This window comes from Mycetomoellerius zeteki, unplaced genomic scaffold (genome assembly GCF_001594055.1).
Source record: "Mycetomoellerius zeteki isolate Tzet28-1 unplaced genomic scaffold, Tzet1.0 scaffold199, whole genome shotgun sequence".
NCBI lineage: Eukaryota > Metazoa > Arthropoda > Insecta > Hymenoptera > Formicidae > Mycetomoellerius > Mycetomoellerius zeteki.
In genome coordinates, this window is record NW_017256946.1 from 294290 (window position 1) to 310538 (window position 16249).

The following is a 16249-nucleotide window of genomic DNA, read 5'->3' on the forward strand; positions in this document are numbered from 1 at the left end:
CAATTTTATGCCTATGTTAATGATGTATTTATTAAAGATAAATTTTTAGCAGAGATATCACGTCAATGACATGAATTCATGACATTTTATTTATCATTATTTTTAGATATTTAAAGATTTGTGCGTAAAATGGTACATATGTATATATAAAATAAATTTAAAAGATTAATATTTTTTTTATATAAGATAATACATTATAATTATTGATTTGAATGTTTTTAATAAAATGTGTGACAAAGCAAAATACGAAATAAAAGGTTTTCAGAATTACAGAATTTTATGTAATAAATACATAGAAATTCTTGTAAGTATACAAAGAAAATTCATAAAGAATTCATCTTATCTCATTGCCAGAACAGTCACGTTAGAGTAAAAAAATGTGAGTTGTAATAGATGGAAGGAGAAGTACTACTGGATCCAAGTCACGTTTAATCTTTTGGGAATTATGTATTCTGTCGCCTTACTGTTTGTGAAGTAAGAATACATCTGCAACATCATTTGCTCCAATTGACTGTTTAAAAAGTTCTTCATCCAAAAAAAATATTCTGCCGATAAGTGGGGAATTCCTCTTAGCATTTTCTCTAAACAAAAAATCTTACATTAATCTTACATTAATCAGGTGCGTATATTTATAACATGTATTCATCTATAAAAATGAGGACATATGAGCTACGATCAAAAATAAATTCCTCTATAGAAAATTCTATTACAATAACTCGAATAGCCTTTTGAAATAAAAGGAACACAAAATACTAGCGGCACGCTTACTTATTAGAAGAGGTTTGTCATTTACGTGCTACAGTAATTACACGTGCACGTCAGTACATACAAGACATTCTTCTAGTATTGAGAGGATCGCAATCCTAAACCCAGTACTTTAGGATTATACGAAATTCCTTTATTTTGTAGAGTATCCTCTTGAGGTCATATATAAATGAAAAATCCTCTGACATTAACGGAACCGCTAAATGGCAGAATACTTTTTTTTGGGTGTTGAATACTAATATTACGCGATATATTTTTCTTTTTATTCATATTTCTTTATATATATTCTTTTTTCCGTTCTTTATTGTACTCTTTATTTATTTTATTGCATCTTTTATAATTTCTTTATTCTTCTTTATATTTTTCATAATTAATGTCACATCTTATTTATTGAATTTTTGCTCTTTGATAAATTATTGCAAAATTGCATTATTGTGATGTTATTAATAACATTATTTTTTCCATGATACATGTATATGCATTCTATATTTCTAATTTTAATAGGTTTAAAAATAAATATACTTATAAATAATATAATAAAGTTTGTATTCTAATTTATGTTATTCTAATTTATGTAAAGAAATAATAATATTTTATGCTTTCAACATTTTTCACTGAAGAATAATCTATTTTCTAAAGAATCTATTTTTTTCAAAAAATAAGTGTAATCCTAATTTTTTCTTTCTTTTTTTCTTTCGAAAACGATTGATAGAGTAATGCATGTGCGCAAATATGTTTATTTCTTTTTTGTAGAATATTTTTCTTTAAATTTATTATTTTTTAATCTTTGACTTGGATAATGTTTCATAATATTTTTAAAACGCAAAGTTTGTATAGATTAATTTAATTCTATTTATGAATACTTAGTAGAAAATATATTTATTGCTGCGCCACAAAGAAGTTGTAATTATTTAATGTTGGAATTTCATAATAAGTTTACGTTAAATATAGTAAGCTAATAATACAGGCTTTTACGCGGATAAAATTTTCGAACTCCCGCTGTCATTATTAAATTATCATTTGATCTTTTGTACTTTTATATTTCAGGCAAATTCAACATAATAATTTCTGACCTTTCTTTGTAATTGTTTTATAATAACTACATAATTCTTCGAAAATTTTTGTTCATTATTGGTATTAAAATAACATATTTAACGTTAGCTTTATCGCTATAAATCTATGAACTTTATGTGGACCGTAGATATTTTGTTACGTTAGCGGAGATGTGATGAGACATTAAGTCGGTCATAGATACACGACCAGCCTTGACGTGTATAAAAGTGGCCTTTACACCACCGATAAATATTGAAATCATATCGATTTCTCAAATCAACCACTGTCTCGTCCATTACCATCGTTGACAAACGCGATACGTTAACATTATTGTTATTAATAATAATTGTATTTCTTGCATTGTGACATGAAGTTATATATTTTGATTCAAGAAATTTTTTTTTTTTATTTCTATTTCTGCTGATAATAATTGGCAGAAAGGTGAGAAAATTTGATTATATTCTTTATAATTTATTACACTGTAGTTAATGTTAATCTACTTATCTTTATTAAATTATGTTCTTATTTTGTAAACGCTGTAATACAACGTAATTAAAAATAATTATTATACTCTATAACAAAAAGATAATAATAATAATAATACCTATATATATAGGTATCATAGTATATTGATCTCGAGCGTAAAATTATAATAAAGCCAAGTTCCATCATAAGCTGTGAGAAATCACTAGAAACCGGATCATCGGCACATTCAACAAATTCCGCTCGTTAATGGCAGCCGTCGCAAGTTCGATCGTTTCAATTCCGACAGCTTCGAAATTTCGTCGAAGTGCGAGACACACAATGGCTCACTTTCACGACTGTGATGGTAGCGTGCGAATTTGCAAATAAATTTTGTGGGCATTGTTATCGATTTCCGCCCGGGAATTGGGACAATTGACTGGATACGACGGACAGAGCGGGCTTACATAGCGCGGATGGCCCCATCTGCCGCAACGTAGCGGCGAACATTAAGGTTACATAAAGTTAAGGTAACATAAAGCGTTATACATGTATGAAGGTATCACGAAAAAATAACCATTATCAGTTTGTTTACTACAAATCATAATTATTCTTTGTTATTTTTTTATTTTTAACGTAGTCGACATTTTTAAGCCAATTAACGAGAATATCGAAAAGAAACAATTTTCCGTACTTCTTTATTATTTTTTACTCAGTATTTATATTTTTACGCAGTAAACTTATATATACATTATTTATAAGTTTTTGCTAATTATATGTATTATAAAAGCTATAAATTATACGTATATCATTTATTCATTTATTATTTTTATAATAAATTTACACACAGTTGTTTATTAAGTTTCATATTCCATGTTAATCTAAGGATCTATTTTTATTAAATTTCTATTAAGGCTTCCTTTCTTGTATGAAATTTTGAATTTGGCGAATTTAATTTAATCCGCTCTATCTTCATGAAATGGAAAGTTATCAGTGAACACGAATACCTAGCACATCCCTATTAATGACTGACGTATCAGGGCCTCGTCGCGCTGATAAGCTTACAAAGAGGTGGCCGATATTCATCCTCTCTGTAATATAACACTAATTACTTCTGCGAGCTACTTAAGAGTACCTATCGAAAGCTAAGTTTAACTCTGTTAATAACTTCGTTATTTCGCAGAATAATTCATGAATCTTGTAGAAGAAAATACAAAGCGATGCTTTTCCAATCTTTCAACTCTTAAAAACACGAATTTAATAAAATTTGTATTTGTTACGAATCTTATTAGCAACTTATCTTTTCTATTTTTTACTGATTGTTTTTTCCTCTTTTCTTTTTTATTTCGAGTAACCTATAGGAATTTGTTTTTCTTTCCTCCTTTCTTATTTATACTTACCGTTCCTTCTTGCGGATAACGTAAAGTTATGATATATCATAATTTGCTTATATCTCTTGTTTATCATAAAGCGGAATTCTAATAGGAATTATAATAGCTTCTCAATCTTAATTAAGTGAGACCCCCAACCTTTTTATTCCTCTTACTAAATACAGAATCTTTTCATATACAAATTTGAAGTTACATATTTTAACAGTCTTAAAATTTCCATGTGAAAATGGAACAACTTATATTAAAAAAAGTCTCTTTTAATCTGTTTGCTTTTCCATTATGCTGTTTGTTTTTTTGGTCATTTATTCTCTTTAAAACTCGATACTTCTATCAAAATGGAAGCAGAATGTTACCAATATCGATAACAATAGTGGAATAATAAAGAAGAATTTCGATATGATGGAAAGCACTTTCAGTGACCATTATTGCATGTTAATATTTTGCTGTAAGTTTTCGCAATATTTTCCTCTCATGCTAGCAATATTTTTCTTTAACTATTAACTGCGATATGTATACAGTGGTTTACGGCAATCAAGTTTCAAGATTATTAAGTTATCGACTTTCTATTATAAAATATTTTTATTGTAAAAAGACTTGTTCATATCCATTTATATAAAAGATCAGAAATGAATTGGTTTTTTGTTGAAAAAAAACTCTTTTGTAATTATGTTAATATTAGTTTTAATTGTATTAATTGTTTATAAAATTCTTATTTAAAAGATTTTTTATTCTGTTTTAATTTTTTAGTTTTCATTATTTTTGTTTATATTAATTATTTTCTATTGATTTTATATATTTTTGTGCGTGTAATCTTTTATTTTTGAATTTATGATTTATTTTTTGAGAGCCTTATTCTTTCATATATTATTGTGTTAATTCTTTCTTAATTGAATATTTAATCACTATTTAATTTAAGTTTAATTAAATTAAATTAGAAAATAGATTTTTAATTCTTTAAGGAACAATTGATTAAAGAAGACAATTATTTATTCATTTTACAATAAAATCTGATATAAGTATTACATTCTAAAGTAGATAACTTTTCTCAACTTGTGTGTGTGCGCGTGTGTGTGTGATGAAAGAATATTATTTGTTGATATATCGAATATTCTTGACACGATGGGTACGTGAGAGCCTTTATTGGGCGATCCTATGAATTTGATGAACGATTTATTTTCCAATAAGAATCTTGAGAAAAAGTGGTAAATGATCATCGTGATTAATTGTTTATCGAATATCAAGTGCGGATTCTCGAAGAGAATTGAACGAAAAAAAGAGACGAGGCGAGTTATTATGTGTTTTCAGATGATATTTAGAATCTGTTACTGTCATTACCATTCAGTTAAAAATATCGGAGAGATATCTATTTAATAATTGCTTATATTTAATAACTGTATTTGAGATAATCATTAATAAAAAGGTTTAATGCTGGAATTATTGAAAATAATAACTTATATATTGTATATACACGTACAGTACCCTCCATAAGTCGGAAACACTTTATAAAATTGTGCAATTTAAGGAAAATACATAATAAAATCGATATATTTTGGTTTGTAAATAATTATTTAATTGAAAAAGGATGAAATAAAAGTACATACGTACATATGTTATCTATAATAACATGCTATTAAAATATAGAATTTTAATTAAAATGCTATTCATATGAAAATTGATTCTTCGGAGCCATTTTACAATTTTTACGGAATCTGAAATTAACTTGCGACTCAAACAGTTTACCACTTTTATAGAAATCGTTAATTAAACGACTTGTGATGTGTGTATACAACGCACACAAGTACAACGTTGCAAAACAAGTGACAATATATAAACAATAGACAAAAGTGCGAAATTCAACCTTGAGCGCTTCGATACTGTGAAATGATTGTCTGACATATTTTCAGCATGTACGTATATAAGCTTATAGGCGTTCTAGATAAAAATGTTTATCGTCATTTAGACGTCTTACGACGTATTTAAATCAAAAACATGTATTATAGATTGCTGTCATGTAATGGTTTTCTTGTAAAACGTAGTGTGTTCCCAAAATTATGGGTACTGTATATAACTTATATATATAATCTTATCACTGCACTGGATAAACATATTTTCTCATCTCTGTCCTTACAGAAATTTAACATCCTGGAAGATAACAAAAGTATTAACAACAAGTACTTTTAATACTGGAAATAAGTAACTTTCTGCAAGAATACTCCGTCTTAATTACAAAATATTTTTAACGAGTACTTTTAGAATTTAAAGAAAGAAAAATAATAATTGTTCCTTTATTATTCGTTGGAAAATTAAAGTGATTGAAATTAATCAAGATCACTCACAAAATAAAATAATTTATATGCGTACGCGCCTTATTTTTTCTATCTGCCTTAAGATTTTGAGTTACTTACTTGAATTATTATCTACAGCACCATATCGAAGTGTTTCATTAAAGGAGCTCCATATATTTCGAGCAGCAGCAACGTCATTTGCGATGCATCATCTTGCTATAAGCATGATTACACCCGCGCGACACGCCTTAGGCATTTATAAATAGAGAAGGAAAACACTGTGGTTTGGAGAAATGTTTTTAGTGGGGTGAAGGATAAAAGCGGAGGATGTTCAACAACGTTGTAAAGTGCGCTGCACATTTTACTATTGTCTTTACGGCATTGTCTTTACGGTGTGTTTACGGCCACAATATACTGGGTAGTATGCGGAAAACAGACTGGTTTTAATGCCACTATTAAAAGAATTCTACCTCGGTCTATCACAAAAAATAACCAAAAATTAATATAAGAAAGAAAATTAAAATTGAAAGAATAATAATAATATAATTATTAAAAAAGAATTAAAAAATTATAAGGGATACGTTAATTATATTGCATATTTAGGTGAGATTATTTTATTATACTTTGTTTAAATTAATATTTTAAATGTTTTGCTGAATATGTTATGCTGTTGATTTTATATTTTTTCTTACTCGCGTAGTCACTATTGTAAGAAGGAAAAACAATTTTTTCTTGCCAAGTAGAATTTATTACACGGAAACTGTCATTTTTCAAATGTTCACTCTTGAGAGCTGCATTGCGTGCATTTACGTAGCATTGAATAAAGGAAAAATAAAATTCTATTGAAAAGGGAGAACATAGGATTTCTTTGAAGTAGAATGTACGTCGCAGCATCCTCAGCTCGTGATAAATGCAGTTCTCTCTTTCATTCTCTTTTACACGAGATTATTTTGTTTCATTGTTCGTTGCCTTAGTAAGACTTGTTACGGAAAGGTTGTTGCGTGCTTCCTGGGGAGCAATCAGTCCGATGTAATGCAGAAACGTACTCTTGCGCTTCACGTGGTAAATAAAGTCGTCGTTTTATCTCCAATTTGTAAGTCGCAATTATACGCGATTCTCCGATACGACGCGACTGCGAATTACCGTAAAAGCCCACGGCATGCAACGGTTGTGTTACGGGATTAAACAAGATTTAAAAAAAACAAAAGACAAGAGGAAAAGAGTAAGAAAAATTTTTACTACCATCGAGAAATAACTCACAAAATTTTATTTTCTAGAAGTAACTTTATTTTAGCCTGATTAATTAATTTTAGTTGTTTAATTAAAATATTTAAATTTATTTATTTAAATTTAATTTTGCTTAATTTTGCGAAATCTTTCATTTTGCTTAATATAAATATGTGTTAAATATGTTTTATTATTAATTTTGAATATTTTGTCTATATTTCCTTTCCATTTTTTCTTTTTATATTCTTTTATATTCTTTCTAAATATTTTTCTCTACATTTCTTTACTACATTTTTCTACATTTTTTTCTGTAACATTTTCTCTGTTTTTTCTTTATATTTTTATCTATATTTTTCCTCTCTACATTTTTCTGTATATTTTTCCCTCACTGCTTATTCTTATTTTTTACTGACAAAATTTTCCGTAGAAATATACGTATGTACATATATTTTCTATTCTCCTTTCAAATCTAAATTTTGATTAATCTACTTAAATTTAATGAAATATGACAACAAACAAAAATGACAAATGTTTTTTTACAATTACATAGAAATTTTTCTCGCTTTCATGGAAAATTTTACGTGCGAAGACAGACAAGGGACGGCTTATGAGAATGCCTTTATCCTTCTTAAGACAGCGGGAAAAATATTTTTCTTATACTTCCGTAAGCTCAGCATGTAATACGTACGTGTGTATCTCGCGACTTGGCGACGAAGGTAGGATACAAAGCAGGGAAATAAGGGAAAGTCTTTTCGTAGCTGTCAACATGTCTGTCGACGTAAAGTGACACCAGTATCGGTGGTTACTCTCGCAAAATCGCATCTCTCGCCATCCATTTTCGCGGACCATTTCCCTTAACGGGAACTATCTGTCAGTTGCTTTATGCGCAATTCGTCTGCAATTGATCATGACTTTACCTCATGCAATTGTTATTCCCACAGAATGAAATTCTCGGAATTTGATATCAGCTGGCATAAACGTATAATGTATATTTGTAAAAGAAAATATCATTATTGTATATAGTAACGAAAAAATTGTAACTGTGAATGTATAATTTAACAGCGGAATATCATGTTCATGTTCGCTCAGTGAAACGAATATTCTTAATTAATCAAGGGAAAAGTATTACTTATTCATTTTATTATTAGGATATCTTATAATGGAATAGGGAAAAATAGGCATAGGAAATTTTAATAAATTTTTGTTGTGATAATTTTTATTTGAACAATTTTATTATTAGATACGTATATCTACCTCACGTAGCCAAGAGGAAATTCGTCAGTGTAAAACTCGTCAAGAAACGAAAGATTAAAAAATAGGCATATAAATCGGATAAGGAAATATAATAAAGCAATACATATATTAAAGAAGAAATTGTAGTAGAATTATAAATACTTTCCTCACTTTTTTCAGTGTCTCTTCGTGTGTAAATTCAACAGAAACGAAATCACGAGTTGCGATATAATATAATATTATACGAAACTGTGTTCCTGATGTTCGTTTAGTTTTTTGAACATTGTTACGGAAAAAATAAACTTTTTTTCAGATCGTTGCATTTTTATATTAATTATTCTTATTTGTTATTTCACTGCATTTCTACGTTACTTTCGTTTATTTTTTTCATTTATTTATGATAGGAAAAATCTTTTTGTAATGATAAAAACAAAATAAAAGACTATGAGAACATAATATTAGAAATTTTGTATGTTGTAAACATTATTAACCAAAATAAAATAATATGACAATAACAACAGTTTTGAATATTGAGGATTAGTGAAAACTAACAAAAAAGGAAACGTGGACTATCTCGCGATTGTTACAATCTGTTAGACTATCACGTCATTTTCTGCTTTCAGTTAATCGCAAACAATCCCGATCATCGCGACAATGTCGCCGCTTTAAATTAATTCGTCGTATAGAAAACAGAAATTCATTGATGCAGAAAATGTCACAAGATATAGATTAGGAAATGAATGATAAGGATTAAAGACTGTATTGTCTTGCCTTTCGTAATATAATGTTTATTTTTTTCTCTCTTTCCTTTTCTCTCTCTCTCTTTCACTTTATCTCAATAGCTATTACCGAACAGAATAAGATTGATTCACGAAATTACAGCTAAACGAAGAGAATAATGTCCGCTTTTAGCTCGTAGTTTCGACAATAACTACTTTTCTGCAAAGTACTTAAAAAAACTATCTTTTATAAAAAAAAGTAAAACAATAAATTTTGTGGAGAAAAAATGTACGTATTTAAAAAGCTCGTATAAGATACGTTGAATCAATTATTAAACGATATTTATGTTATACTTAAAGCAATAGATAACACAAAATGTTTCAGTCGAAACAGTTCCCAATTCGATTCATTCTTATAGCCGCTCTTTTTCACACACTCTCGTTCCCATTTCTTGTTCTCGTTCTTACAATTTACATAGATATCTACATATCAGTCCTTTCATCGTAGTCTCACATTCGCACTTAATTCTACTTGCTGCGTGTGTCTGATCTGCCGCTAGACATTTTTAAACGTCTACGCCGCCCTATATTTGCCATTGCAGTGAATCACTAGAATCTCTCTTTTAAACGCTACGCTTTTTGTTTATTTAGGCCCTGTGTACAGCGTGACTTAAGTTAAACCGTTGTTTCAATAGGATGAAATTTTCTTCACGTCACCTCAAGATTGTCGGACACAACATTAGCACTTTCGCACGAACAAGCGGTACCGATTGATTATTTTGCTGGTCGAAATGTATGTCAAATCGCTTATATTTTATGGCACGTTTGCGAATAATTGATATCGTTGATAAAAAAAAAATATCTCTGAGAATGTTGGACGTAACAAACCGAAAGTTTCTTCGTCAAACGTTCGTTAACGTTGCGTTTCTTATGCCCCGTTCTATCAATGTAAGATTAACTTTAATCCGAGTTCAATTTACTTTTTCTAATTCTAAGTATTGGAAAAAGATAAATATTAAGTTAAACCGAGATTAAAATTAATCTTATATTGACAGAACCGGGTCTTATCGAAAGAAAAAACGAAAAATGGTCCACTTCCGATGAAGATTGAATTATTACTCGACATATTCTAAGCTTACATTTTGTTTTCTCTTTATATATTTTTTATGAAAGGCAGATTCAACTGAGCAAATGATAAATATTTGTTTTTGATATTTTATTTCCTAGTACTTGCTTTGATATTTTTATAAAATTTAATTTTGCTATTTTGATATTTCAATCTAATATAACTTTTTTTTCTTAATTAGTTGATGCGACGTTTTTGGATCGGAGTACAGAAATTGACTTTTAAATGCATCTTGTTTTTTTTCTTATACATTACGACCAGCCAAAACTTGCTTGAACGGAAGCCCGATATAAAATATGTTTAAATGCCTCGACAACAACTAATCACGATATGTACATAGAAAAATAATATTCGCGTCGATGTGTCGAGAAAGGAACACTTGTGTCAGAAAAACCCGCTATCTCCGCCTCAAGTTCGTACTTTAATATATATCGTAATTTGCATTTTGGTCACTGCAGTAGAAATCAATATTATATTAATCTTTCAAATCTAAAGAATTCAAAGAATTGTTATTACAATTAGGAAAGGCAGTACATAATAAAAAAATGTATTTTTAATTGTATATTTTAAAACTTATTAAAATTGAAATTTGTTTTTAATTATTAATTAGTTATAATAATAATAGTCGATTAGAGAATAACAAATTAATATTGTTATTCTTTTAATTAACGTTATATGCAAAAACTGACCTGTAGCAATTTTTTAATTTTCCAACACTGACAAAAGAAGTATTTAATTTTAAGATATTAAAATTTTATTCTTGTCTGTGTTTTTTAAACACTTAAAGATGCTTTAGTTTTAAACTTTTTCAATAAACAAAACACTATGTGTTTGGATTTAAAACATAGAGTTTTAAATCCAAACACATAAGTTTTATTTACTGAAAAAGTTTAAAACTAAAATATCTTTAAGTGTTTAAAAAGCGGAGACGAGAATAAAAACATTTTAATATCTTAAAATTAAACACTTCTTCTTTAGTAAAGTTTTCAATTTTGTGTTCCTTTATTTCTTTCCTGTTGCACGTCTGACGATGTTTTCAAAATTATGTGCATGGTTTTATATTCGTAGATGAGAAAAACACCGTCCGAATGAATAAATTAATTAAAAACCGTTCCGTATAACCGATGATCCGGAATAAAAGTATGTTCGCAGTGATATTATTGACATTCCTAATTGCTTCGTTGCAACATAATTCCTCTTTTTGTATCAGTTCTACAATGAAGACGTGCGCAGTAATTCGATATCTGTATATCCAGCGCCCAGAATATCTAGAGAAAATAGCAATCGTTATTCTCGTGACTGGTTGTAACAAATAGGATTAATTAGCAACTCGAGATGTTGCATGATGCACGATGATGTTTTGTAGAATCGACAAACTGTCCAAACAAAATCAGACAAAAATACGCGATGGAGAGAGACACTGCTTCAATACATCGACAAATTTTTTAAAACTTGGAATATCGTAAAATACGGAAAGAAATTAAATTATAAAAAGTAATAATATATGTATAACATGCCAACGATTCAATCATTCTTTTAGAATTATATTTTTTCTTTTCTATTTCTTTGTACGAATTGTAAAAGATTTGTAAGATCCTTTTTACACGAAGGAATATTTCATTTAAGATGAAAAAGATCTGGGCGGCGCATCTTTTCCAGTGAATCCAATCCTGGATTCACCAGATTCCGTTTCAGAAGACTGCAAAAAGAAAGGTATTTCCAACAAAGAGCGATTAAAAGCCATTTTTCTATCTATTTTATAATTCGTGAATTCCTTTATTCACAAATCCGAATAAGTATTTAATCCCCGTATTTTAAGATTTCCGTATCAAAAATTTGTAGCAGTCTTTCAGTAATTTTGTGCTACCTTTTTCTCGTTGCTGATAGTCTGCGCAATCGAGCTTTCTCTTTTCAACTTTGGCAAAGTCACTTATTTATGAACGATGAGGCGAATTCGATGGCGAATTTAAAAGGTCTGCGATTGTAGAGCGATTTGATTTTCGTGTACGGCGAGTTTCATTAAGGGAACGTAAAAAAGATGATTTGTCAGAAGTTCCAGAATGCACGGAAAAAAATCGTGCCTACTGGGGAATTATGCTAATTAGTGTCTTACCCGGACGGTCCGCGTAACTGCGCACATTAACATAGTCTCCCTTTATCTCTCTCTCTCTCTCTCTCTCTCTCTCTCTCTCTCTCTCTCTCTCACATTCATTCGGTCACTCGTTCTCTTTTTCTATTCTCTCTGGAATGATTATCCAAAAGTAAGTAGAGACGGTCGATTAAATAGACCGTTACATTGATGCAGAAAAGGTATTCCGTACTGCGTTAATATTATATACATATATATATATTTGTCGATGTCTTATTGAAAATATTGCGCACAAAGTCAAACTGTAATAAAATAATAAAGAGTTGAAATATATCGAACTAGAAAAGGGCCGTCATGAAAAATAACAATTTCATTCTCAAATATATGAATATAGACCAAAACACTTTTGTTCAAAACAGTTTACTTTCTTTGTTCTTTAGTATGTTAACTTAAATCGTTATTTTCAATATAATTGGCTTCTAATTGGTTATACTTTGATTTTATAAAGATCGAGCCTTTTTCTCCACTTTTATTATTTTATGTGTGTTCTCGTTATTTTTATTATATAGAATATAGGACAAGTTGATAAGATACTACGACTTTCGATTACCCGAAGTATACAGAGTTACATCAATATTTGTTGCTGTAGTTATTGCAAGCGATATTTTCCAATGATTTAAGATACTGACGAAAGAGAGTACTCTAACAAAATACGGAATACCTCTACAGGTACGTGTGTACTAGGATGACATAAGTAACTTATCTTGCATTTAAATATATATCTTTACTTCTTTGAAAAATAAGTACACGCGGATAAATGTAAAACACATTATTATGTTAATGAAATTTACTAGAGTCCTCTCTCTCTCTTTCTCTCTTGACCCCAATAAAAATTCATTTTTCTTATTAATCTAAGAAATAAAAGTATATATTTGAACAATGGCTTTTTTGTCTATTTATGTCACCCTACAGTATTCTCGCTCCCTAGTGTGTACACGTAAGCGACACGTAAACACACAGAACTTGACGCTAATACATGTTATATTTGTTATACTTACAAAAACAACAAGTCACTCACGCTTCTGTTATTATATATTTACAATCCACCTCTGGTTATTGCTATTATGATACATTTATACAGGCAAAATGGCGCACGCGACAGATATCTTCTTATCCTGCGTGCTGATCCATCGCGGCGTTATTGTTTCGTGATTACGATAATGTTACACACGGCCTCGACATGTTAATAAGTGCCTTGTGTTATATGTATGATACAGCCTTCCATATACCGGTGCGCTAATAATTACATCTAATTAGCGCTAGCCGGCTGTGTCGACGTATGTACAGAATATAAACAAAGATTAACTCCTCTTTCATCCCCTCGTGCCTTGCACATATATACATATACATATATATATATATGTATATTCGCATTCCAAGTAACTTCCGGCGTTTCTCTCTTTGTGCGAATGTTGACTGTTAGTGGCTTCTGCAAATATTTTACTTTTATATGAATTAATATTTTTATTTTTTGGCTGAAGAAAATTATTAGGTATATATTCTGAAAACTTCCATATAAATTAATTTTCTCTTTCGTTAATTTTCTGCGAATATTCACTAATTAATAACCATTGCTGTAAATTTTCCAAAAATCGTTTTAATTATTACGATATTTGATCGATTCCTTTTGTCGTCGACGTCAAAAGAAGATTCCGAGTTTAAGCCTCGCAATCGTCACGCAGATCGAAGCATATCGATGATAATCGTTCGGTAATAGCGTCGATTATATTCGCTAATACCCGTTTTAATGGCTCAGCTCTTGGAAAGCATTAATTTCGATCTCGAATCTCTCTAAAGCGTTTGTCGCGCACCTCCCGAGGCGATATGATAGCATGGATTACACATTACCGGATGTATTTCGGGATGCGATTATGTGGAAGGCAATTACGCGCCGCCGATCGTCGTTCTATCGAACGATGACTACGGTAGTATTTAGGAACATTTTAAAGACCGCAGATTCGCGATTAACCCTTTAAATCTAACGCAAATTTTTACTCTCTCTCTTAATGTATACAATTTTATATTTTCAATGTTATTAATATTACATTTTTTATGTTGTTAAATTTAAAATGTTATTAAATCATAAAATTAAAAAATCATCCAATTATAAATTTGCACACAAATATTTTAAAAAAGTATTTTCTTTTTTTTAATTAAATATTTTTCCAATTTGAAAATTTCTAATCTTGTTTGTAGTGCATGTTTTATTTCCTTTTTGCTTAAAATTATTTAAAAATAACAATACGTAATATATTTCTTTGAAGCAGAAATCATTATTCATGTTGAGATGCAAAGAACGCGATCTACAAAATGTACATTCCACGATGATTGACATTCAACGTAATGATTAATAGCGTGTGCTACGCACCAAGTTACGAATAACGGAGAAGCGATGTGTGAAGTCAATATGTTCGAGTAATAAGGGTCAATTGCGAATAGCTTCGATTGGCATTCAAAAATCGTCGAAACAAAGCGGCTGGATTTTGGCTGAAAATTTATTGAGAAAAAAAGGACTTGGAGACTCGCCTTTCGGAGGCGGATTTTTCGGAATTGTGTCAAACTACACAAATTGCGAGGGTGTCTTCCAGCAGTTGGCGCAGCAGGGCAAGGCGCTCTTTAGGGTATCCTTGAAGGCGTCACGGAAGTCGCGGTTGAAATACGCATAGATGAGTGGGTTTAGGGCGCTGTTGAAGTAACCTATCCAGAAAAGCACCGATACCACCGTGTCCGGGCAATAACAGGCTTCGCCGCACAATGACGTTGTCAGATACCTGAAGAATAATAAATAAAAAGAGCTCACTTCTACATTCAAAGCTAAAAAAGTTATTAAGGGCCGGTTGTTCCATCTTTAGATAAACTATGAGGTAATTTACTTATTGGATAAATAAAAGAATAAAAGAGTAAGAACATAAGATAGTAAGGTTAGGTCTATAACCTTGCTTTAAGAGGCCGTAAGCCGTAAGCTTTAAGTTGTAAGTGACGATATATCGGCCACAGAACTTATGCTTTTAGGCGTAAGAATTGGGTTTTGCTCAATTCGCTTAAGTCTAACGGTTAAAGCCTAAAGACTGCGCAAAAACAGTTTAAAGATAGAAATTATTGTTACTTAATCTCTTTCTACTTATGACTTAATGCTTCTTAAAGCAAGGTTGTGGACCTAGCCTAAAAGCTATAGCATACAAAAAATTTAAGCAATAAAACGTAAGCACTAAGCGAATTGACTAATCACAGTAGAATCCATAAGGCCATAATATAAGCAGTAGCGAATCCAACGTGTTGATTTCCTTACTGCTTACGTCTTACTGCCTTAAGTTTTTTGTGTACTAGGGCCCTAAGAGAGTAAAATATTGAGTTGAAGTTTACCGAAAGGTGGAATAACCCAGCCTAAATCTATTTTTAAAGATCAAATATTATATAATATAAATGTACATATGTAAAAAAATTTTCTCCGATTTCATAAATCCATATTTGAAAGAATTGAATTTAGAATTACATTTCAAAGAATCACAATATAATTTAACATATTTTTGAAAAGGCATAATATGAATAATTAAAAATATAAATAAAAAATATAAATGAAAAATTACTCTCTCGCAAATTTTACAAAATATAAAAAAATATGATATGTTATTCATATTATCCTTATTTTCTTTCATTATATAAAATGGTTTGGTATGTAAAAAAGACGTTTTTTCACTTTTTTGTAAGAAATGCAGTGTACTATAAATAACATAATAACGTAAATTGTTAAAGACGATCTTTCCACAAAGAAGAAGCGTTTTGGGAAATAATGCTAGAGTAACATCAATAATCGAGATAGATTATAAATCTGTAGGGAA

At 29.8% G+C, this 16249-nt stretch overlaps 1 protein-coding gene across 2 annotated transcripts in view; it reads right to left on the reverse strand.

Moving 5' to 3' along the window:
* Positions 1 to 14769: 14769 nt before the first annotated feature.
* The window catches only part of LOC108722207 (octopamine receptor beta-3R), a 139346-nt gene continuing 137866 nt past the window's right edge, over positions 14770 to 16249 (reverse strand). For both annotated transcript variants that reach the window (XM_018447190.1, XM_018447191.1), the window contains one exon: positions 14770 to 15181. In XM_018447190.1, coding sequence (XP_018302692.1) covers positions 14971 to 15181 — 211 coding nt within the window. In that variant the 3' untranslated portion in view covers positions 14770 to 14970. The remainder of the gene's footprint in view (positions 15182 to 16249) is intronic.